This window comes from Osmerus eperlanus, chromosome 13 (assembly GCF_963692335.1).
Source record: "Osmerus eperlanus chromosome 13, fOsmEpe2.1, whole genome shotgun sequence".
In the NCBI taxonomy this organism is placed as follows: Eukaryota; Metazoa; Chordata; class Actinopteri; order Osmeriformes; family Osmeridae; genus Osmerus; species Osmerus eperlanus.
In genome coordinates, this window is record NC_085030.1 from 11,185,170 (window position 1) to 11,207,593 (window position 22,424).

At 48.7% G+C, this 22,424-nt stretch overlaps 2 protein-coding genes across 3 annotated transcripts; both read left to right on the top strand.

Moving 5' to 3' along the window:
• The first annotated feature begins 221 nt into the window (after positions 1 to 221).
• nxf1a (nuclear RNA export factor 1a) lies at positions 222 to 7,104 on the top strand. The gene is made up of 19 exons (XM_062476927.1): positions 222 to 416; positions 525 to 608; positions 703 to 807; positions 936 to 1,016; positions 1,128 to 1,197; positions 1,470 to 1,558; positions 1,693 to 1,800; positions 2,031 to 2,140; positions 4,477 to 4,513; positions 4,823 to 4,891; positions 5,010 to 5,065; positions 5,165 to 5,272; positions 5,380 to 5,438; positions 5,524 to 5,639; positions 5,773 to 5,815; positions 5,931 to 6,003; positions 6,306 to 6,488; positions 6,583 to 6,643; positions 6,788 to 7,104. The coding sequence occupies exons 1-19, from the start codon at positions 222 to 224 to the stop codon at positions 6,824 to 6,826; spliced, it is 1,686 nt and encodes a 561-aa protein (XP_062332911.1). The 3' UTR covers positions 6,827 to 7,104.
• A 212-nt stretch (positions 7,105 to 7,316) lies between these two features.
• On the top strand, positions 7,317 to 22,367 carry atg2a (autophagy related 2A). 2 transcript variants are annotated; one of them, XM_062475937.1, is made up of 41 exons: positions 7,317 to 7,822; positions 8,234 to 8,396; positions 8,701 to 8,850; positions 9,020 to 9,122; positions 9,388 to 9,527; positions 9,737 to 10,011; positions 10,116 to 10,215; positions 10,430 to 10,603; positions 10,823 to 10,962; positions 11,128 to 11,206; positions 11,348 to 11,597; positions 11,724 to 11,865; positions 12,083 to 12,181; positions 12,285 to 12,440; positions 12,555 to 12,846; positions 12,998 to 13,070; positions 13,276 to 13,444; positions 13,661 to 13,803; positions 13,961 to 14,088; positions 14,177 to 14,331; positions 14,579 to 14,711; positions 14,892 to 15,076; positions 15,215 to 15,295; positions 15,396 to 15,502; positions 15,622 to 15,785; positions 15,883 to 15,959; positions 16,092 to 16,262; positions 16,373 to 16,499; positions 16,633 to 16,862; positions 17,085 to 17,314; positions 17,493 to 17,628; positions 17,772 to 17,984; positions 18,176 to 18,277; positions 18,448 to 18,532; positions 18,717 to 18,870; positions 19,014 to 19,083; positions 19,161 to 19,243; positions 19,420 to 19,541; positions 19,691 to 19,845; positions 20,132 to 20,290; positions 20,466 to 22,367. In XM_062475937.1, exons 1-41 carry the CDS (start codon positions 7,652 to 7,654, stop codon positions 20,700 to 20,702), a joined length of 6,123 nt encoding a protein of 2,040 aa, XP_062331921.1. In that variant the 5' UTR covers positions 7,317 to 7,651; the 3' UTR covers positions 20,703 to 22,367. The 2 variants fall into 2 exon arrangements, with proteins under 2 accessions (XP_062331921.1, XP_062331922.1); XM_062475938.1 differs by having other exon boundaries at positions 14,582 to 14,711.
• Positions 22,368 to 22,424: the final 57 nt, after the last annotated feature.

Sequence of the window (22,424 nt, forward strand, 5' to 3'; positions counted from 1 at the left end):
GTAGATTGTGAGTGTGACTGACCTTTTATGTTACTGTTAAACTGTGTATGTTCAGACTCGAAATTGAATTCAGATTTGTAATTCATGCATTTAAAGGTGCTAAATTTGTTTTCCAAAAAGAATGGCCAGTTCTGTTAAGATCTTTGTGGGGGAAAAAAAGAAAATTTGTTTTTGAATGTGGAATTTGTCTTTTGTATCATGGATGAGTCATGTATATTTTCATGCCGTATTTAATAACACAGCATTTGTTTTTCCTCAGCAACCCATATGGACGGCCATATCGGAGAGGCGATGGACGGTTTGACAGAGGTGGAAGAGGAAGAGGAGGTGGAGTCGAGTGTTACAGAGGCTTTGGGAGAGGCGGGGGTGGAGGCGGGGGTGGAAGCGGAAGGAACAGAAGTTGGTTTAAAATTACGGTCAGTGCACAAATGGAAACATGAGTACAGTAAATGTACTGTACTGTAACATGTACACATATGAGATGATCTCTTTCAAAATTAAATTTATTGTGCTCTCTCTACCAGGTGCCCCATGGCAAGAAATATGACAAGAAATGGCTGCTCACTGCCCTACAGAACCTGTGCTCCATACCCTTCTCTGCTGTACAGGTTGAGAACCCTCAAACACGTACACTGATCAAATACCATCTCATTCCCACTTTCTCATACCTTTTTATTATTTCTCTCTCCTCGCTCTCTTCAGTACCACACGGACGGCAACAAGGTGCAGTTCTATGTGGACGACTCAGCCACTGCTAAAGCTCTTCACGGGTGTTCACACAAGATCACAGACAATGACGGTTACAAGGTACACCTCCTGCCCTTTGACAGGCATTTGCAACTTTTCTATCCATCCAAAATCCAAATTTTTGCTGTCGCTAACTGGAAACAGTGCTACCATGACCTAGCAAGACTGTGTCTTCTTCCTCCCCAAAGGTGATAGTGCATATAAACGCCTGCCCTCCTCCCTCTTTTGTTCTCACCGACCTAAAACCAGAAGACCTGGAACACCTGAAGGTGAGAGAGCCGGAGCAAGAAAGTGGAATGAAAGAGGGATAAAGGGCCACAATACCAAGATGGAGATAACTGTAGTTTGGGTGTCGTTGATCAGTTACTTTTCCCTCACAGCAATGCATGGCCAAGCGTTTTGATGGCACCCAACAGGCACTGGACTTAAACAACATCCGAACCGATCCAGGTAACATCAGCCTTTTGTATTCTTCTTTCTTACCAAGAAATCTTTCATTCCGTCTCATCATCCCTATGACTATTTTAGTCTACTTTTAGAAAAAAGATACAGGTAGTTTGGAACAGAAAGGAAGGATCTTTACCCTGATATCTGGGAGTATGGAACAGACAGAATGAATGCATACATTTAAGATTAGGAATCTTGAGACTCCGCCATGCTGTTGGTCTTCCTAAAACCAATCCTGGACTATTAGTCTGAGAAATATATTTTCCCTGTTTCAGACCTGGTGTCTCAGAACATTGAGGTGATCCTCAATAGAAAGACCTGTATGGAGGCTGTGGTCAAAATCATCGAGGAAAACATCCCTGAGGTAATTTAATCTCACACACACATGCAATGCTCTCTTTCCATGAGTAGGGCAGCAGGCACGTTTATTTTTGTCTCAGAGATGACAAATGAAGTAGCGTTCAAATTCATGTTACTCTCCGCCTTTGCTCTCCTAAGCTGGTGTGTCTGAATCTGAGCAACAATCGTCTACATAAACTGGATGAAGTGGCAGAGCTGGTCAGCAAAGCACCAAACCTGAAGACACTGAATCTGTCTCACAATGAGGTGGGTGTGAACCCTGACCCCTGCAGTTTCAACACAAACTGCTCTTTCATTCAACAATTAACCACCAACTTCCCAGCTTTTTTCTTTCATCTTCTATCTGTCAATCTTTAGTTTTACAAGCACACATGCTTTACTGTTGGTTATAGTTTCTCACATACTAATCTCTTTGATGTAGAATACCTCTTTTTTTTCTCTATTGTCTTTGTCTCTTCTTATTTTTGTCTTTGTAGTTGAAGTCTGAGCGGGAACTAGACCGGTTGAAAGGGTTAAAGTTGGTGGAGCTGTGGTTGGACCGTAACCCCCTGTGTGACCTCTTCAAGGACCAGGCCTCCTACATCAGGTCAGTGTATGGTTGCAGGGGTTAGGTTGGAGCTTGTGCATAGTAGCTGTAGCAAAACCAATGAACCCTGCTAATGGATCCCTATGGATGGAAGATTTGTACGCACAATAGCGATTCTGAACACCGACAATGAAAAACCACCCCACTGACCTCCATAACTGGAAATACTGTGAGGGTTTAGATATGCACATGGACAATCACTTTTACGTAAAGGGATATTTTCCTTGTCAAAGCCAGACGGTGGCCATTTGGGAGACTAAGCTTAATAGAGTTGTGCTGACTTTAGATAAGAACATGATCGTCAATCATAAGATGATTGAATTGTTGCACATAAGGCGTGTCTGTCATCTGTGTAGAGGTGTGCGTGTCTCTGTGTCAGGGATTTCCAGAAAGGGAGTTGGAAAACCAATAGTTGAAATGACTCATTTTACTTTCCTGTCCAGGTACACCACTTAATTCTCTTATTGTTCTCAGATGGACGTACAGGTTTGGTCACTCCTTCCCTCCTGACGGATCTTGATTCTCATTGCTACAAATGATCTTTTCTTATGTCAGTGCCTTTGCTGGATATTATCTTTGTCCAGGCAGTGATATTGTTCTCACCACCCCCCCCCCCCCCCATTCTCATAGCAACCAAGAGAGTCTCCCTTATGTCTGTACAAATGAGTCTGTAAGCTTAAACATCTAACTACTTTGCATAATTGAGCTGTTTAGGTACCGCTTGTGAGAAAATGGATGGAAAAACAAGGCAGTGTTTTCAGGCTGAACACCCCGTGTGAAAAACATTCACATTATCGTAGCTTGAGGAGGTGATACAATCCTATTCTCTGAAATTGACAGAGAGTTTGGAACTAGCTCTGAAGAAGACAAATGATGGTCTTCCCCCTCACTTATCCATAATCCTCATCCAATAGGCATCCTGCATTTGGCCAGTAAGGAAGGCTGGTTAGCCAATGACGGGTAAGATCCCACCTTGAAGTTACCGGGACAACCTAAGGCAGGCACAGTCACGATTACTGGCCCAACTGCCAATGGCGAGAAGACAATGCACCACAGACGACAGCAGAGAAAGCCATTGGTTTGAGTGGAAGAGGGGAATGCGTCATTGACAAACCAGATCCTGAACAAACAAAAAAAGACGTAAACGTCCAAAAATGGCCTCCTGTCAAGTGGTCCTTCCTTGACTATTATGAAGCCTGTGGCAGCTCTCTGGCTTAACATGAGAGAGCAGGAAATGTGGGCACTCCCCTCCGGGGATGGAAACATATCATTTAAAAATGGAAAACCGAAAGCATTCACTGTGAAATCAATGATCACAACTCAAAAGGGACGACAGGAACATGCCTTTTCTCAACATGATTGTGTAAGATTCCCATTGGTTAGGTGTTCAGAGCTGTGAAACCCATCTGTTCCTGTGCTCAGGATAGGCCAATCGACAAACAAAACAAGGATGGGGCTGATGTCATAGAGAAAGGCAATCTTAGGTTTCGTAGGCCATCCCTGGTTTCTCTGTTTCCAGAGACTGGGATCCAAACTGAATCTACAGCTGTTGTCACATAGGAAGCTGACTGGCTATCACAGGATGGAGGTTAGCCAATGGTTAGAGGACTCTCCTTGGAGATGATAAAGATTATAGCTAGCACCATATTAGTCTACTCAGCTGATATAGAGAGCCGGGAAACTGCTCTGGTGGGCTATAAGTGGGGTTGGTGAGTCCAACCTGCTGGTCTTTCTATCCACTTTCTTCCATTTCTTAGAACTTTTGACCTGCAGTGTAGTTTGGAGGACAACGTTTTGAAACAAACTCCCCCCCCCTTAATAACATTAGACCTCTAAACCGATCTAAAACTCTAGGGGACAGACATTCTGCAGGCGTGTGTGTGTGATTTGGGGAGGAAAGCTAAATGTGTGTTTTGCACATGTTGGTTCCAATGTCAGAAGCTCCATGTGTGTGAATCTATATATTTCTGCGGGGGCTAGCTGGTAAGTATACTTAGCATGACAAGGTAAGTCCACTCTGAGCTGGGACAGAGCTTACTGAGAGAGGAGCACCATGGAACTGGAATTGTGTTTGAGAAGCCCATTCAATTATGTGTTGCAATGGACAAGTAACACTATACTTGCACTACACACAAAATTGTTGGCTAATTTATTGGATGATATTCTGGTATCATTTCGCTAGACAGGTCAGAAAGGAGTCAGAAAACAGAGTTGTGATGACAAACACAGAAGTCTGAACTATTTAAACACTGTAACAGTCAGTAATATTACAGTTTGTTTGTGTGTAGGGTAATTTGGTGGTGATTTTACCTCTCTTGTTTTCTGTCTTGTACCAGTGCCATAAGAGAGAGATTCCCCAGACTGCTCAAACTGGTAAAACTAGCTTTTCTCAAGTCTATTAACATTAGAACACATCACTCATCTGTCTCTTATTTTGAGCTTTACTTATTACCTACTACCCATCTCACATTTTCAGAGTCTATTTTCATCTCTTTGTATTTTTTTGCTGGTAGTATTCTTATCAAATATTGTTCTCTAACTGCTTAAATACTGTTGTAACTGTGCTGCCATTATACTTGATTATCTGCTATCAATGGTATTTTGGATGAGTGTCTGCTAAATTAATTAAATGTAAATTAATTTTAAAAAAATCTAAATATCTATATCTTTGCTGCTCCATAGGATGGTAATGACCTTCCCCCGCCAATAGGCTTCGATATAGAGACGGCCACCACAATCCCACCCTGCAAGGTGACCCCCCTCCCTTGCTGCATGAGCTGGTGATGTCGTCTCACCTTGTAGTCTGTTGTTTGGTTTTCTTCTCCCTAAGCAGTTCCATGACGAACACTTTGTCCTCTGAACAACCTAGGGCAGCTGTTTTGGTTCTGATGAAATCAAGGGCCTCATCTTGCGGTTCCTGCAACAGTGAGTGCATTTCTTTATCATGTCAACAAATTCAAAAGTACATTTGTTTAAAAAATTGAACGTTGATTGTGTCAAAGTTACCTGACCTGTCCATTTTAGATATTACAGCATCTATGACTCGGGGGACAGACAACCTCTCCTAGACGCCTACCACGATGGCGCCTCATTCTCTCTGAGCACGCCCTATTCCAACCAGAACCCGTCCAGGTACACACACAGGCTTTCATGGATCAGAGGTAACAGTACAGCACACACACGCACACTTTCTCTGCATTCTCCTTATCTGCACCATCTTGGTTTCTGTTGGTTTACAGGTGCAGTTTGGGAGAGTACCAAAAAGACAGTAGGAACCTCAAGAGACTGAAAGATCCCTGTGAGTATCCCAGGCTATATTCCAAGCTACTATCCTATTCTTTGCTGCATGCGCCCTTTCAATGTGTCACTCTGAAACCCCTCAGCCATGCGGTTCCGCCTGCTGAAACACACGCGCCTTAATGTGGTGGCGTTTCTTAATGAGCTTCCGAAAACCCAGCACGACACTGCATCTTTCAACGTGGATGTCAACACGTACACGGTGAGGCAGGAGCGGGAATTTGGTTATTCATATTTGATCAAACTTATTTATGGACAAGTTATGCATACAATGTTAGTTTGACCGCTTTATGCCATTTAAAGGTTTCAAATCTTTTGTCTTTTCTTTTTTTCAGAGCATGTTGTTGTCGTTCACAGTTAGCGGTGTGTTCAAAGAAGGTGGGAAATGATTTAGAACTACTATAAAAGTATACAGAGAGCAGCTACTAAGATACATCCATTTGATCACTTTGTGTTTGTTGTCAATAATGTCTTCTCCCACTTTCTCCTCTAGTTGATGGTAAATATCGAGACTCTGTCAGGGCCTTCTCTCGAGTCTTCATCACTGTGCCTGCCGGGAACTCTGGGTAAGGCTAATGAGTTCCCCAGTTCCTCTCCAAGTCAAATAAATGTCCCTAAAGGTTCTGTCGCTCTGTTTGTACAAATAGTTGTTCCGACTTCTGCTCTCATCAAGAGTAAACCATTTATATTATTATAAACTGCAAGTCTTTCTGCATATTTGAGCTGTCAGATCCCCCTTGGGAAGCAGATGTCCTCTGATGAACAAAGCTTAAATAACAATTTGCTGAGGGACATGACAAAACTTGTACCTAAATCATGAGAAGGATGGAACTGTGGTCATGTTTGTCTCCTGTGTCCTTCCATACAGCTTGTGCATAGTGAACGATGAGCTTTTTGTGCGCAACTCCACCACGGAGGAGATCCGGCGAGCGTTCGTAGCCCCTGCTCCCACCCCCTCCAGTAGTCCCGTGCCCACCCTCACTGCCCCACAGCAGGAGATGCTCTCTGCCTTCTCCCTCAAGTCTGGCATGAATCTGGAATGGTCCCAGAAGTAAGCTGTGTGTGCACGCACAAGCATGAAAGAGAACATACAGACGTTTTTGTCATTTCTTAGTCAATGACTCTTTTTTGGTTGTTGTTTTCAGGTGTCTACAGGACAACGAGTGGGATTTTAACAGAGCTGCACAGATCTTTACAGAACTTAAGGTAACATTGGTCTACTCAGATTCTGTACTGTTTTGATTGCTACTGGTTAATGTTGATATCAGCTGTAGTTGAATACCGCTGTCACGTTTGTTACACCATTTCAAGTCTTCAATTTTATCTAACAGACTTCTTTCTTCTCCTCAGACTGATGGAAAGATCCCAGATGTCGCTTTCATAAAGTGAAGAGTTTAACACTACTTATTATGGAATAGCAATCTTAGATTTTCTGTGAAAATTTGTATTTATATTTGATATGGACTTTTGTTTTGGTTTAACTGTTATTCTTTGTTTTTCTTTTTGCTAAAGTAGGATGGTATGCTATGACAAGTCACCAAATTATTGTTTTAACACTGTCGCAGTTGACGAATTGAATACCTCAAAATCTTGTTTATTGTATTCTTAGTTTTAAGTAATTTTCTAGTGTTGTTCATGTTTTCATAGAAATAAAGCCAGTGACTGTGGGCTGTATTTGTGTTAGACTATTTGGTGGTTTAGGTTGTACAGATAAATATATTTTTTTCTCCAAAAAGTTTAAAACTTGCATTTTTGTAGTTTTATTATGATACTGCATTCGGAGTTGACCTTCTGAACATGGCGTCTTTTTAAATCCAAGTTCCGGGGGGTGCTGACGCAATGACGTTGCGCCGTCCCTTCCATACCATCAGTTCGCGTATGAAAACAAACAACCCTAAAACGAGAGCTATGAGAAAGGAACGTCGCTCGGTTTCGAGACAAATGTAGCAAAATGATTTACTGAAACAGCCAAAGACCATAAGAGTAACGTCTCCCGAAGTGACATTGGACTCTCATCGGTCCTGACACGAAGGATTTTCGAGTTATTGTGTCTAGTAGAGGAACAGTTTCGGTTTACCCCCTTAGCTAGCTTTGTAGCTTGTCGTTCCTTACAGTACACTTTGTTTTGTTTGTTATGCAGTTGCCAGTGGACTGTTTTTGCACTCGTTCTGCTACATCACCTCTTCGCTCCCTCACCCAAAACTATCTGGCCTTATGTCTCGCTGGCTATTTCCCTGGTCAGGCTCAATCAAGAAGCGGGCCTGTCGGTACCTTTTACAACACTACCTCGGCCACTTCTTGCAAGAAAGACTGAGTTTGGAACAGCTGAGTCTGGACTTGTACAATGGCAGTGGTGTAATAAAAGAAATTAACCTCGATGTGTGGGTAAGTTCGTGCAAACGGCGTGTCAAGGAGTAGTCTGTTTCTGTTGCCTCGTGCACGCTTAACTATTTCGCAATTTTGGATATGAGAATAACAACAAACCATCACGTCATGTCCTACTTGCCCGACGGCCCACCACTAATTCGGGGAACAGCAGTTAGAAGAAAAACATGACACAATGTCTCTGAATAAACCACTTCAAGGGGGGTCACTTCAGGAAAAGGGTGACATGATTAAACGACATTGCAGCCGTGCATATTAAACAAACTCAATGCCCCCTGGTCACTTAATTAGTACATTTCAGGAAGTTGTTGAACAAGGATACCTCCACTTACAATAACTACCAAATCATGAAACTGTCACACCCAGTTGTTTTTTCTTATGTGTATATTGCCAATTTGCTTCACCCCCAAGGCGGTCAACGAGCTTTTGGAATCCATCGGGGCTCCGCTCGAGATTGTGGATGGATTTGTGAGCAGTATAGCAGTGACGATTCCCTGGGCGGCGCTGGTGACTGACCACTGCACCCTTGTCATTTCTGGCCTTCAGATAACATGTCGACCCAAGTACCGGACCAGTGAGTTCACTAGAAATAACAGCCGTGTCAGAGAGATACTGACACTTCCTTTGTTACTCAGTTCTTGTTTTCTTCTTTGGTGTTTGTAGTAGGCAATACATATATTGAAAATATTTACATTGGCATTAGAGTTCTCATTAGCTTAAGCTCAGCAAGGATTAACTGACCTTCCCAAGGAATAACATCCCAAATGGGTTTCACATGATTGTGTTAAATTATATGAATTTGCAGTCAAATACGACTGCATGTGTCATGGATTGGACTAGTGTGAACCACATTAGACTAAACTGTTTACCATGTTTAGGTGGGGGTTGGGATTCCCAAGGCTGGTCTTCCTGCATGACGTCCAGCATGCAGCTGGCCCAGGAGTGCCTGAAGGACCCCCCTGAGGCGTCCGAAGAGCCGCCTGCCCCACTGGAGGGGCTGGAGATGTTTGCCCAAACCATCGAGACAGGTGTGTCGTAATAGGTTGCCTTTTCTCTGTGTTTTTTTGTCAGTGTAGCATTGAAAACGCTGTCCTGCAAAACTATATCCTCATCTATACTTCTGCATTCGGTAATCTTTTGAGTCTCTTGCTCATGAAAAGCCTTTGTAATGTGGCCTGTTGTTCATTATTTGGGCAGTCCTGCGTCGGATCAAAGTCACCTTTGTAGACACAATCGTCCGCATCGAGCACCAACCCTTGGATCTGGACACGGGCATCGCCTTAGAGATGCACATCAAACGGTAGGCCGCTAACCATACACAGGCATCCCAGCTGCCCCCTCCTTCAACACACACAGACAGTGGCTCGCATCCTTCTCTTGTGTCCTTAATCTAGGATCTCTCCTATCAGCCTGTCAGCCTTTGATTGGGCCTCCTTGAGCAGCCGTACAGCTGCCAAGCAGTCAGGGAAATCGACACGCAGTGCCTTTGTCACAGCTTGCATATCACACAGCTCCTAGATTAGGTTGTGAATAGAATGTGAATGTAACTGTGCACACGGCCCCAGACTGGAGTACTGTGACGAGGCCGTGCGAGACCCCGGCAGCAACCAGACGGTGCCTGTAGACATCCACCAGCCTCCGGCCTTCCTGCACAAGATCCTGCAGCTCAGTGCCGTTCAGCTCCTGTACGAGAGCACAGGCGGGCCTCAGGTAGATCCCACGTGCGCTTAGAGCTTTCGTCCACACGCTAACATGTACACACCTCCAAAAGCACACCTTGGCACAAAACCAACACATCCGGTCGTGACTGCTACAGGCTGTCAGGCTTTCCCTTCATTCACACCCTCCTGTTGAGACCAGACAGGAAACGAGCCACGGTCCTGTCATATCTAAGCCGTTGTGATTGGTGTTCACCTCAGGGCACTCAGGCAAGGGATACTCCATGCTCAGCCCCAGCCAGCGGGGGAGAAGAAGAAGAGGAGGAGGTGGAGGAAAGTGATGAGGAGGAGGAGGATGAGGAAGAGGAGGATGAAGATGGTGTGGAGGAGGACATCCCCCCAGCTGCCTCGCCCTCGCCCTCCCCCTCGCCCCCCAAGGCCACCCAGAAGCCCCTGCTCATAGGCAGCTGCTCCGGCTTCATGGAGACCACCGTCAAGATCAAGCAGAACGACATGCTGCCTGGACCTAAGGTGTGTGTGTGTGCGGGTGTGAGAGACGCTGATCCTCATTGATCCTGAGTGCGCCACACGTTTCTCACGCCCCCCCTCTCTCTCCTGCACACTCAATCCTTCAGTTGGAGCTGGATGGGAAGGTGGGCTGTCTCCACCTGCTGCTCTCACCTGACCAGATCACACACCTGAAGGACCTGCTGTCTGCCCTCTGCATCGACACAGGTACGCTGCGACGCCGCACACACACAACCCATACACACACACAGAACCCCCAACCCACCTACACACACACAGATTCACCCTTGCACACATTTACACACTGCCAACCCCCACTCACCAACACACACTAAAGGCCTCCTCATTCAAACACATCCTAGTGGACAGCATATACACCAAACACATGTCTGACCCTCCCCACCTCCTCCTCGTGCTCCAGAACCAGAGGATAAGAGTGGTGTCCACAGCCGGCCCCTGGACTCAGACGACCTGCGTCTGATAGAGGATGACCTGAGCAAGCAGCTGGGCTCCAGCCCCAAGGACAGAGACCCGGACTGGGACTCAGAACCCGACCTGGACCCCTACCTCATCGGCATGGAGAACGGAGGTCCAGGTACGGGGGAAATGTGTCTAGAGGTTAATGTGTCAATGTTTTATTGCGAGTGTGTTTTATGAAATACTATGGATTGCGGCTGCGTTTCAGCGTGTTGACTTGCTGGTCTATGCGTGTGTTTAACACCACTGCACAATTCCTTTCTGGGACTGGGAGGGTTCCTAAGCATGTCGTTCTGCATTTCCAGTGTGTGACTGCGTGTATGTTCTCATCTCGCAGAGATGTTCTTCTCCATGGGTCCAGGGATGACCAGCAGTGTGATGTCAGCGCGTTCAGGCAGCGAGCTCTCCGACAGTGACATGGAGTCGTCCACACACAGCCAGTCAAGCCTCTCACAGGGACTACCACTGTCTGGACAGGTGTGTGTATGATAGAGAGAGATTTTAAAAAAAGCAAAGGGAAAAAGAGAGAGAGTGATTTATGGGAGACTGGCGATGCATGTCTGAGTCATCTGGTGTATTTGCTGTCTCGTAGTCGTGAATCTGTTCCCTCTGACTGACATCCATGGTAATTGTGGTCCCCAGGGCCTTGTTAACTGTCCCAGGCGCTATCCTGGACCAGGATCCCTGTCCAGTCTTCCCCAGTGTAGCCGCAGAACCAGAGGTACAGTCATGGAACACACACACAGATTTGTATACTAGACATAAACAGGAAACGTCAAGTCATACAGAGATGACGCATGCACACAGGTGACAGACGGTCTGTTTTTTCGGATCTTTATCCTGCAAACTCCTCCTCCTCTAGTGCGCTCCCACAGTACCCAATCAGAGCCCCTGAAGCCTGACGCTTTGCTCCGCCTCACTCTGGGCGGGCTGACACTGACCCTGCTGGAACAGGACCCGCCCTCCGACCCCGATGGAGCGCCTTCATTGGCCGATGTGTCTCAGGTGTTCTTCCGGGAGCTGTGTTTCTTTAAGGACAGCATGTTCAGCGAGAGAGACTTCCACCATCTGAGAGCCAACTTCACTAAAGCCTGCCCTCACTCCCACCTCAGGTACCTGTAGACACACACACACACTCACCCTCCTACTCCTTCCACCTCAGGTACACACACACTTCCACCGCAGTTCTACCTCAGTAGGCTCACCACGACTCCTCCACAACCTCTCTCCCCTCGCAGACTGACAGGGGCGGCAGTGCAGGTGGCGTGCGAGATGCGTAGTGGCGGGCGCCATGCCCGGGCCGTGACCTCCGACCTCTCCTTCAGCCGCTTGGAGGTTCTGGAGTGTCTGTGGGAGCCGGACGCGCCCACCTACACAGAGGTAGGGCGGGCAGGGGGCAGCATGCGGATCTGATGAACGGAAATAAGGCCACCTCTTTCTTCAGTGCTTTCCTTTTGTCCTTCAGTCTCCTCTCTGTCTGTCTTTTCCCCCCTCTCTCTTCCTTCTATCTCCTCGCTCTGTCTCTGTCTCAGTTGCTCCCCCTCTCTCTCCCTCCCCCCTCCCTCTCATTCTTCATCTGTTCTTTCTCTCTGTGTAGTTGCTACAGTTCCAGAGGGCAGGTCTGTTTACAGTCGGAGCCACAGCCCGACCCTGCGCCCAGCTGCACTATGGCCTCACAGAGAAACACCTGCGCAAGGTAAACACGCACTGAAAGAGGCATATGCCTGTTATTGACTCCTTTAAACCGGGCTATGGCCATGTTTGATAAGTTGCAGGCCGCTATTAACTGTGTGTTGCAGGGGAAGCAGCGCGTGGTGCGCAGAGACAGTGTGTTGAAGGTGGACCTGGGGGAGCTGAGCGCCGAGTTGGACCTAGACATCCTGAGCCGTCTGGGACACCTGAGCCGAGCTTTCAGCTTCTGTCCCACTGAGACAGGAGGGCCTGTACACACACAGGTAGAGTACACACACACACACACACACACACACATACAAGTACACACACAGGTAGAGTACACATACACACACGCGCCCAGATTGGAGCGGTCAGCCTCCTCTGTCCTCCCTCAGACCCAGAGCAGCGAGCTGCGCTCCTCTCTCTCCGTCCTCTCGCCCCACGCCGTCCTCCGGCTCCGCTTCCCCGTCCCCGACCTGCGCCCGCCGTCGCTACGCCGCCCGCCCTCCCAGAGGGCCGTGCGGCTGGAGACGCTGGTGCTGGAGCTGTGCAACCTGGAGCTGAAGCACCGCGAGGGGCCCGACCTCCAGGCGGAGCCCCCCTCCTCCCTCCACCACCCCCCCACCGGAGCAGCCCCCTCCAGCCCCCTCACACAGCTGCTGGAGGCCTCCTTCAGCGATTTACACGGTAAGAGAAACACACACACACACACACACACATAGCTGCTTACGTTCCCTTTTAGTTGTCTGTGTAGTGAGGAATCGGAACACACATGCACGCACGCACACACACCCAGACAGAGACAGTCTCAGATCATTGTCATTGTCACCCTCACCAGGGCTGTATGAAGGCTGGGAGGGCGGCTCCTTCCCCTGCATCAGAGTGCAGAAGAGCAAGGAATCCATGCCAAGGTAAGTGACTCAATAATCACCACCAGGACTGCTAGGATCACTCACAACAACTCAAGACTTTGGCGAGGCGTGTGACTGCCCCTCTCACATTTAGATTTCCTTTCTCTTTCCTTTGTCTGTGCCTGTTTTCTTTCTCTACTTTCACCGCCCTCCCTCGCCCCTCCTCCTTCTCCTCTCTTCCTCTCGATCACCTCTCTGGGCCCAGGTTGACGGTGCGAGTGAACGGGGGTGAGGGTCTGGGGTCAAGTCTGGGGGGTATGGGGCTGGGTCTGATGAGGGACTTGGGCGCCATGTCGTTTGAGAACCCGTGTGAGCTCCGGGAGAAGACCAGTTCCCCCTTCTCTTCCAACCGCACCATGTTTGAGACGGAGGAGGTAACAACCTGTCTCTCTCTTCTCCTTCTCTCTTCTCCTTCTCTCTTTTCCCTCTCTCTTCTCCCTCTCTCTCTCTTCTCCCTATCTCTTCTCCCTCTCTCTCTCTTCTCACTCTCTCTTGAACCTTTTGTTGCACATCATTATGTTCCTCGAAACCGACTCGACTTCCTGAAACTGATTCTCCCACTGCTTTTCTCCCTTTGACTCCCCATTCAGATGGTAATCCCTGCAGACCCAGAGGAGATGCAGCAGTTCCAGGCCCAGTGTGTGGCTCAGTGTCAGTGTGTGGTGGACATCTCTCTACCCCTGGCCTGCATCCTGCTGCCCAGCAAGCAGGCCTTCCAGAGCCTCTACAACAGGTGTGCCCGCGTGTGTCTGTGTACAGCATGTGTGCGCTTGCTTTCCTTACAGCCTTTTTAGTTCATTGTGTTTGTCTCTTCTGAGGGAATCGAACCTACAGCCCTTGGGTTACTGGCACCAATGCTCTCTCCCTCCACCATCTCCTTGTCTCTGCAGGATCAACAACGACCTGTTGATGTGGGAGCCCCCTCCACCCACGGCCCCCCCCAGCACCCACAGCCCCCACCCCAACCGCCGCCATGACGACCACGAGTTCCAGCTCTGCAAGTCGGCCTTCAGGCTGGGTGAGACCGGAACCTCATCTCTCTCTCTCTCACACACACTCACACACTAGTCTGAGTGCATAACCATGACTCCCACACTCTCTCTCAGACTCAGACTCGGAGGAGGACGAGCCTCAGTTTCACTCGGCCAAGGAGTCGGCCAGGAAGCGCCAGTCCGAGTCCCGCTCCAACCACTCCCTCAGTCTGCTCTCCCTCACCGTGGTCATTGGCAAGGGCCGCCTTCAAGCCCTGACGGACAGCAAAGTGAGCCAACCGTCCCACAAATCACATTGTCTTTTTAAAATGGTAGAGATTTAAGCATGGCCAGGCACAACTTCTTAACCAAACCCATCTAGAAAAAGGACACTTCTAAGGATTTTAATTAATTGGACAAATGCCAGCGTTTAGGCATCATGATATTGCTTCTACATGAGTCCTCCTGTGGAGGTCTACACCTGTACAGATGGAAGGATGGATGTTTATGTTCTCTCACTTTCTCTTCTTCACTCAGGAGGACCAGAATCATGGGGAGATTCTCTTGGACCTGGAAGGGGGGAAGATTTTCAGTGTTGCGCAGCACCAGAACAACCCACACCTTAACTTCCTGTGCCTGGAAAGCAACAGGGTGGAGCTATACCACAGAGGTGGGCTTAGTCCGCAGTTTTTCTTCCTTATCACTAATGTACCATCGCTCAATTTCTACCCACACCGGCAACTAGCTTTAAACATTGCTAGTACAGTTCCAAAACTATCCTCCATCTTAGTTCCTGTCTTGTAGTGCGGCCAAGATCCTAACCCATCATCCATTTCCATCCTGTTTGCAGCGGTAGTAAAAGACTCCCCCGTCCCGAGCCGGTTGGAGATGCCCTGCTTCACTCCCCCAGTGCATCTGGACCCTACCATCTACCCTACCGAGGTGGGGGTGAGCAGTGTGAGTGGCAGGGAGGCCGAGGTCCAGATGCTGTCCACGGCCATCAAGGTCACCCTGGACCCTCAGAGGAATGTCAAGGTGAGCCTTTCACTCCACGTGCGCCTGTTCAAGACTACAATTGTTGTTGTTGTTTCTGGTTGTGGCTGTTGTGTTGGTGGTGTTTATTCACTCGTAAGTTAGCCTCATTCATAAAGTCTTTGAATGTGTGTGTCATAGGAGTTCTTAGTCGCCCTCCGTCTCCAAGGTGCTACCATGCGACATCACATGGCCCAGAACAATCAGAGTTGGCACGAACAGGTATGAAGGAATGCACCTAGAGAGCTCATCCCTAGTCTGCTGTGTGGGATTCTATCGGCTGAGGTGGTACTTTATTTAATTGTTGTTTTATGCGCGGCAGCTGGTTGACTTCCTGGACGTCATCGATGACCCCATCCTGGGGTACACACCTCCTGCTGTTATCACGGTCCTACACACTCACCTGGCCACCTGCGCCGTGGATTACAGGTAACACACTCATACTCATGAATTTGTACAGGCAAAGGAGATTTAGTACATATTACTGAGTGTTAAAAGTAAATCAAATGACGTGTAGACTTTGATCCTGTCTGTCCCTCACCCCCCAGGCCCCTCTACCTTCCTGTGCGGGCCTTGTTCACGGCCGAGTCCTTCTCTCTGTCCAGCAACATCATCGTGGACACAGCCACCTTCCACCTGCGCTTCATCCTGGACGACTCAGCCCTTTACCTCTCTGACAAGTGTGACAGCGACACGGTGGACCTCCGACGAGGTACAGCAAACAGACGTGTGTGTGTGTGTGTGTGTGTGCGAGTGAGTGAGAGAGCGAGAGAGTTATGACGTTGACACTTTTCCCCTCTGCCTTTCAGACTATGTGTGTGTCCTGGATATTGATCTACTAGAGTTGGCCATCACTACATGGAAGGGCAGTAACACAGGGAAACTGGTAAGTGTCTCACACACTTCCTGACTGTGTTTGTGTTGTACACAGCAGATGTCCGGACATGTAGGTGTGTGTATGTTCTCAGACAAACTGATTTTAAATCATTATTTTGAAATGATTTTCTCTCTCCCCCAGACCCAGCCCCTGTTTGAGCTGCGTTGCTCCAATAACGTGGTTCATCTTCACACTTGTGCCGACTCATGTGCTGCCCTCGTCAACCTGCTGCAGTACCTGGTCTCCCAGGGCGACCTGCACCCGCCCCCTCGCCACGCGTCGCCCACTGAGATCGCCGGACAGAAACTTCCGGTAAGAGAATGAGTCAAAACTACTGAGCTACTATCAACTGCTATTTTATTTGGATACAGTTTATTATTTTGTGCGATGACCAAGTCATTGTGGATATGGGTGTGTTCTAGCTGTCAGAAAGTCCCGCCTCCTTGCCACCCTGCCCCCCAGCTGAGACCGCCGAGATCAACCAATACGATCTGGCCGACGCTTTGATTGACACAGAAAGGAGCCATCGAGAAGAGGATATGGACTCCGGTAGGGCAGGCCTAAGTCACTAAGGGATGGACACAGCAATTCAAGCCCTATATCCTTTCTGACTTGTTTCATTTCACAAGGGAACATGCGTGGAATGTTGTTTCCATTCCTGACGGGATGTGTCTGTTCTCAGTGTCTCCCACGGTTCCCAGGGGCTCGCCGGTCTCTGTCTACCTGTTCCCTGGGGAGGTACGCAAGTTCCCCCCCCCCTCTGTCCCGGAGGGGGGGGAGGAGTCTGAGCTGGACGGACTGGTGGCCACGGCTACAGAGGTCGAGGCGGACCCCGTGTCTGAGGAAGGCTCCGAGGGTTCCACCGACAACGACGACTTCTGCATCCTGGAGGCTCCTGGGATGGGCATACCTGTGAGTCTGCTTTCTCTCTCTCTCCACTGTACTCTCTCTCTCGCTCTCGCTTTCACTCCCTTTCTGTTCGGGTCTCACTCTCTCCTCGTTTCTTTGCGGCACTTCTCAACAATTACTTTTCCTTCTTATCCTCCATTCATCCTCCTCTTATCCTTCTCTACTCTGACCCTGTTTCTCAATCTCCCCCCCCCCTCCCCTCTCTCTCTCTCTCTCTCTCTCCAGCCCAGAGACGGGGAGCCCCTGGTCACGGTGCTGGCCCAGGGCCCTATCAGGGTGAAGGAGGGCCACTTCTCCAGGCCACGGGGCAGCTCCGACCTGCTGCGCGCCCCCGGCCGCTTCCCTGTGCCCCAGAGCAGGGTGATCCTCCGGGAGGTGTCTGTCGTCTGGCACCTGTACGGTGGCAAAGACTTTGGCGGCAAGCCCCTGTCGGTGCACACCCCCCACGGAAGCAGGTGATTTAAACACACATTCACTCAACCACGCCTTGGCCGGCAGGTGTAAATACACACACAGACATACACACACACGTAACAAAACAGTACACTTTTGTAATCTGTTGACCAAAGATATAATCCCCAACATACTGTTTTAATTTCCTTTCTATCTTACTTGCTGTGTCTCTCTCACCAGGGGTCGCTCTGCTCCCGCTGGCATCCGTGGTTCCCCCTCCCGTTCCGTGGCCCCCTCGCGGCCTCAGAACTCGTGGCGCTGGGCTGGAGGGAGCGGGCGGCAGCACACCATGCTCATGGAGATCCAGCTGAGCAAGGTCAGCGGCGTGAACCTGCACACACACACACACACACACACACTGGTGTGCTTTTGTCTGCGTACGCGCTGGTCTCTTTTCACAATGCAAGAAGCCACCGTTAGCATATGCCCCTCTCATTGGCTCAATCCCATTGGTTCCAGGTGAGCTTCCAGCATGAGACGTACGCGGCGGTGCCGCCCGGCCCGGGCCAGGACGGCGAGGGGGCGGGGCCCGGCGGGGAGCAGCCGCTCTCTCGGCAGGTGTTCATCGTCCAGGAGCTGGAGGTGCGAGACCGCCTGGCCTCCTCCCAGATCAACAAGTTCCTCTACCTGTACACCAGCGAGAGCATGCCCCGACGAGCCCACTCCAACATGGTGAGGGGAGAGGGAGAGAGGGAGGGGTCAAAATGAGACAGGGGACGGAGGAGTGTAAGATGGAGGGAGGGAGGGTGTGGTGAGGAAGATTGAGAGTGGAGAAGGGGGACTGTACAAACCAGCAGTGCTGAGAACGCTCCCCCCAGGACGGTGCTCGCCGTTCTTCACTCGCTCTTGTTTGTGTGTACCAGTTGACGGTGAAGGCTCTGCAGGTGTGTCCCGAGTCCGGCCTGGGTGGTCCTGAGTGTTGTCTCCGGATCAGTCTCCTTCCACTCCGCCTCAACATCGACCAGGTAGGCCCTTACTGCACACATTCAAGATGCAGTCTGCCACTAGAGAAGCATACACCACAGTGACTGATACGTCCATCTCACCAATACGGTCGGCGGTCGCGGTCGTCAGGTGTCGACCCTTTAACCTCTTCTTCCTTTCCTCTCTTCTCCTTCTTCTTTCTCTCCTCCAGGACGCTCTGTTCTTCCTGAAGGACTTCTTCAGTAGTCTGGCTGCCGGAGTTAACCCCTACCTGCCCGTGGACCTCGCAGCTGAGGGTATGAACTACACTCTCACTGTACTCGCTGCAGGATTAGGAAACTCACTGAAACCGCTTACATTTGTAGATGAAATATTCGGTGTCGTTGTAGAACGGATGATTTCCTGTGACTAGGATCAACATTTACACAGGTCCCACAGCTTGATCCCTCCTTTTTAATGGTGCTCTTTTCCCATCTCTAGTGAAGGCAGACCCTTCCCAGAAGTCAACTGAGGAGGCGGAGTCAGGCAGCACTCTAGGGCCTGACCTCACAGCTTCCGTGGAGACGACCTATAGCGAGCAGAGCTCCTCCTCGGCCGGCTCCTCCACTTCCACCGACCAGCCAATCTACTTCCGGTGAGTAAGCGTGAAAGAGTGAGCTGTCAAAGAGCCCCATGAGAAACACGTTGTTACATAAACTGATACTTGAGGCCAATAATGCATCTCTCTGTATCTCTCTCTCTCCTTCCCTCTTTCTCTCTCTTCATTTTATTCAACAGGGAATTCCGTTTCACCTCTGAAGTGCCCATTTGGCTGGACTATCAGGGCAAACATGTTGTCATAGAGCAGGTGAGACCAGCACCTTCCCCTCAGACCCAGTCTTTATGATGCAGGAATCACCTCTGACGTGTGACTTGGTTTCCTAGGGAACGTTTGCAGGGATCCTGATTGGTCTGGCCCAGTTGAACTGCTCCGAACTGAAGCTGAAGAGGCTCTGTTGCAGACACGGGTCTGACTTGATCCTTTCACTCTCCTTTCTTATGCTCTCTTCCTCTCTCTTCATCCCCTTGTCTCTCTTCCTCTCTATTTTTCCTCTCTTTCTCTCTCTGCTTAATACACTGATACCAACACAGTGTTCTGCAGTTCTGGAGTTCACACTCTGTCTCATAACTCTGGTTTCCTTAGGCTCCTGGGAGTGGACAAGGTGATCCAGTACGCAGTCACCGAGTGGCTCACCGACATTAGGAAGAATCAGCTGCCAGGCATTCTGGGAGGTGTAGGCCCCATGCACTCTGTAGTTCAGCTGTGTAAGTAAAGTCTGCCATGATACTTGTGTGGCTCAGTTTCCTTTTTATAAAGCTTAAACCCCTCACCCTATTATCCCTTCCCTCTTTTGTCTTTCTGCCCCAATCCCATATACCTCTTTCTCTCCGATTCCCTCCATCCCTCCCTCCAGTTCATGGGGTTAGGGACCTGTTCTGGATGCCCATAGAACAGTACCGGAGAGATGGGCGCATTATCCGGGGTCTCCAGCGGGGGGCAGCATCCTTTGGCACATCCACTGCCTCCGCTGCCCTGGAGCTTAGCAACAGGCTGGTGCAGGCCATCCAGGTAACTCCCCTGGAGAAGACACTGTGTGTACTTCTCTGAAACTTTGACACATACGAGACATAAATCCTAAAAGTAAGAGACCACTGAACTATATGTCATGTGTTCATTTAGGCTCTCTGGGAACATTGACTATTGTGTCTTTGGTGTTGACAGACTGGATATCGCGATCTCTGTGTACTACCGAGATTTTGGCCACCCGGTGGCGCTGTTCCTCACTGACCCACTCTGACTCTCTGTGCCCCCAACACAAAAAACACACACACTACTTCACACCTTATCGACCTAGGCTACAGCGGAGACAGTCTATGACATCCTGTCCCCCACACCACCGCTCAACCGCTACGCCATCACCGAGGGCCGGCCCCCCTCCTCCCGCCCACGACGAGCCCCCCAGCCCGCCGACCTCCGAGAGGGCGTGGCCAAGGCCTATGACACCGTCAGAGAGGTATGTGTCGGGTGGTTATAACCAGTCTGTCAGTTCATCGACAGAGTTTCTTGTGAAGTAAGGTTTTAAGAATTGTTATGCCTTACACTAAAAGAATAAGCCCTAGCACTAACCTGTACTCTTTCCTTTAGTTATGCACACACCACACACACAAAACTTTCTCTTTCTCTCCCAGGGGGTGATTGACACGGCTCAGACACTGTGCGACGTGGCATCCCGTGGGCACGAGCAGAAGGGTCTGCCTGGAGCTGTGGGCGGAGTCCTGCGGCAGATCCCGCCCACTGTGGTCCGTCCCTTAATAGTGGCCTCTGAGGCCACGTCCAACCTGCTGGGGGGCATGCGGAACCAAATCAAGCCAGACGCGCGGAAGGAGGACTTCTTAAAATGGCGCACTGAAGATGGCCAGGAGTGATCCTCGGGGCGGACATGTATTTTAGGAGTGAAGCGATAAAAGGGAGTGAAAGTCGATGGGATGAACGAATGGATGATTGTGAGCGTGAAAGAGCGAGAGAGCACAGGTGTGTTTTAATGCAAAAAAAAAGAAACTACAAAAATGTAACTACTGCAGAGCAATGGAGTATTTGAACCTAGCTTCAGATACCTGGAGATAGTCTTCTCTTTCAATCTTTACCCAGTGCAATCAGTCTGCACCTGCCCCCCAGATCTCTACCGTCTTAGTATGCAAACATATCACTGTCATTCTTTGTTGACTGCATGGTTTGTTTAGTCATTGCTGAACAAGGGCACACTGTCAGGCAACAGGGCTGTTGTTGGATGATAGATGTTGAACATGCACATCTTCAATTGTGGAATGTCAAAAGGAGTTTGTCAACCACAGTGCAGTTCAAAGGGTCAAACTGTGACCCTTTCCAGACCCTGTCCTAACCCTACATGTATATATATCTAATCATAGGTTTGGTGTAAGCATGGGCTCTTACACCAATTCTTTAGCCAGAAATCCTATGAAAGACAGTAGGTAAGTGGACACTTACAAAAAGATGAAAAGATGCAGAGCTGATCTAGCGGGGACTGACTGGTGATGCAGAGCTAGAATGATGTGGCCTTTGCTGGGTTCCTTACAGAGGTTGACCTCTAACCCTAACCATTACAGAGGTCGACCTCTAACCCTAACCATTACAGAGGTTGGGCTGTCATGTTTCTTTGACTTGGAGTCACAAAACATCTTCCAGCCCCCCCCTTTCTCCTGGATGTTATTTGTGCCATAAAGCTTGATGGGTGCCCTCTTTTCCTGTCAGTCCATTAGTTTAGTTGTTTTGCCTTCTTCTGTCTTTAAACATGTTTGTACGCATATTCTTTCTTTATTTCTGGCTGATACAATCGACCAGTGGCATTGACCATGTGGTTCTACATGTACAGTTGTCTCTGGAGAGTGTTGATGTCTGTTTCCATCAGTCAAATGGGGAAAACGAATGTAGTCTAGAAGGAAGAGAAATGGGAGTCTTCCTTCTCTCTCCACGTCATGTGTCTCTCCACGTCATGTGTCTCTCCACGTCATGTGTCTCTCCACGTCATGTGTCTCTTCTTGGCATTACAGCTCAGCAGTGCTTGGACCCCGAATTTTTTAGCTTTATTTTTGGAGTTAATGGAATAAGAGAACTTCCATACCTGTACTAGTCAGGCTCCTGTCAACAGAACTCGCTTGGCTGGTCTTAGTTGCCTTCCTGTTCTTTTTGTATTTGTTATTTTCTAATTATGTTAAACGCATTATAGTATTAATTATCATATTAATTTTTCAGTAACTTACTGTCAAGGTGTGAGGATTTGGAGGTAAAAAAAAAGATGTTTTGTTGTTAAAAAAAGTTTTACATTTTTATCTTTTGTTCATTGAGTTTAAGGGATGTGTGTTTAGGTATGTTTGTGTGCGAGAGTGTGAGCGTGAGTTTGTGTTATGCATGTTTGTGGGTCAGTGGTATTTTGAAAGTGACAGAAGTTTGTCACGCCTCTGTGTGTAATTACTATTTACTATATCATAAGCTGTACGAATGATCTGTATAATACTAAGACAATGAGTACACAAAAATTAATACAAAAATAAAACTTCATTATATAAACCTGATCATTTCTTTTTCGTTATTACTTAATCTTTTTCCCTATTTATGAATTAACTTATTAA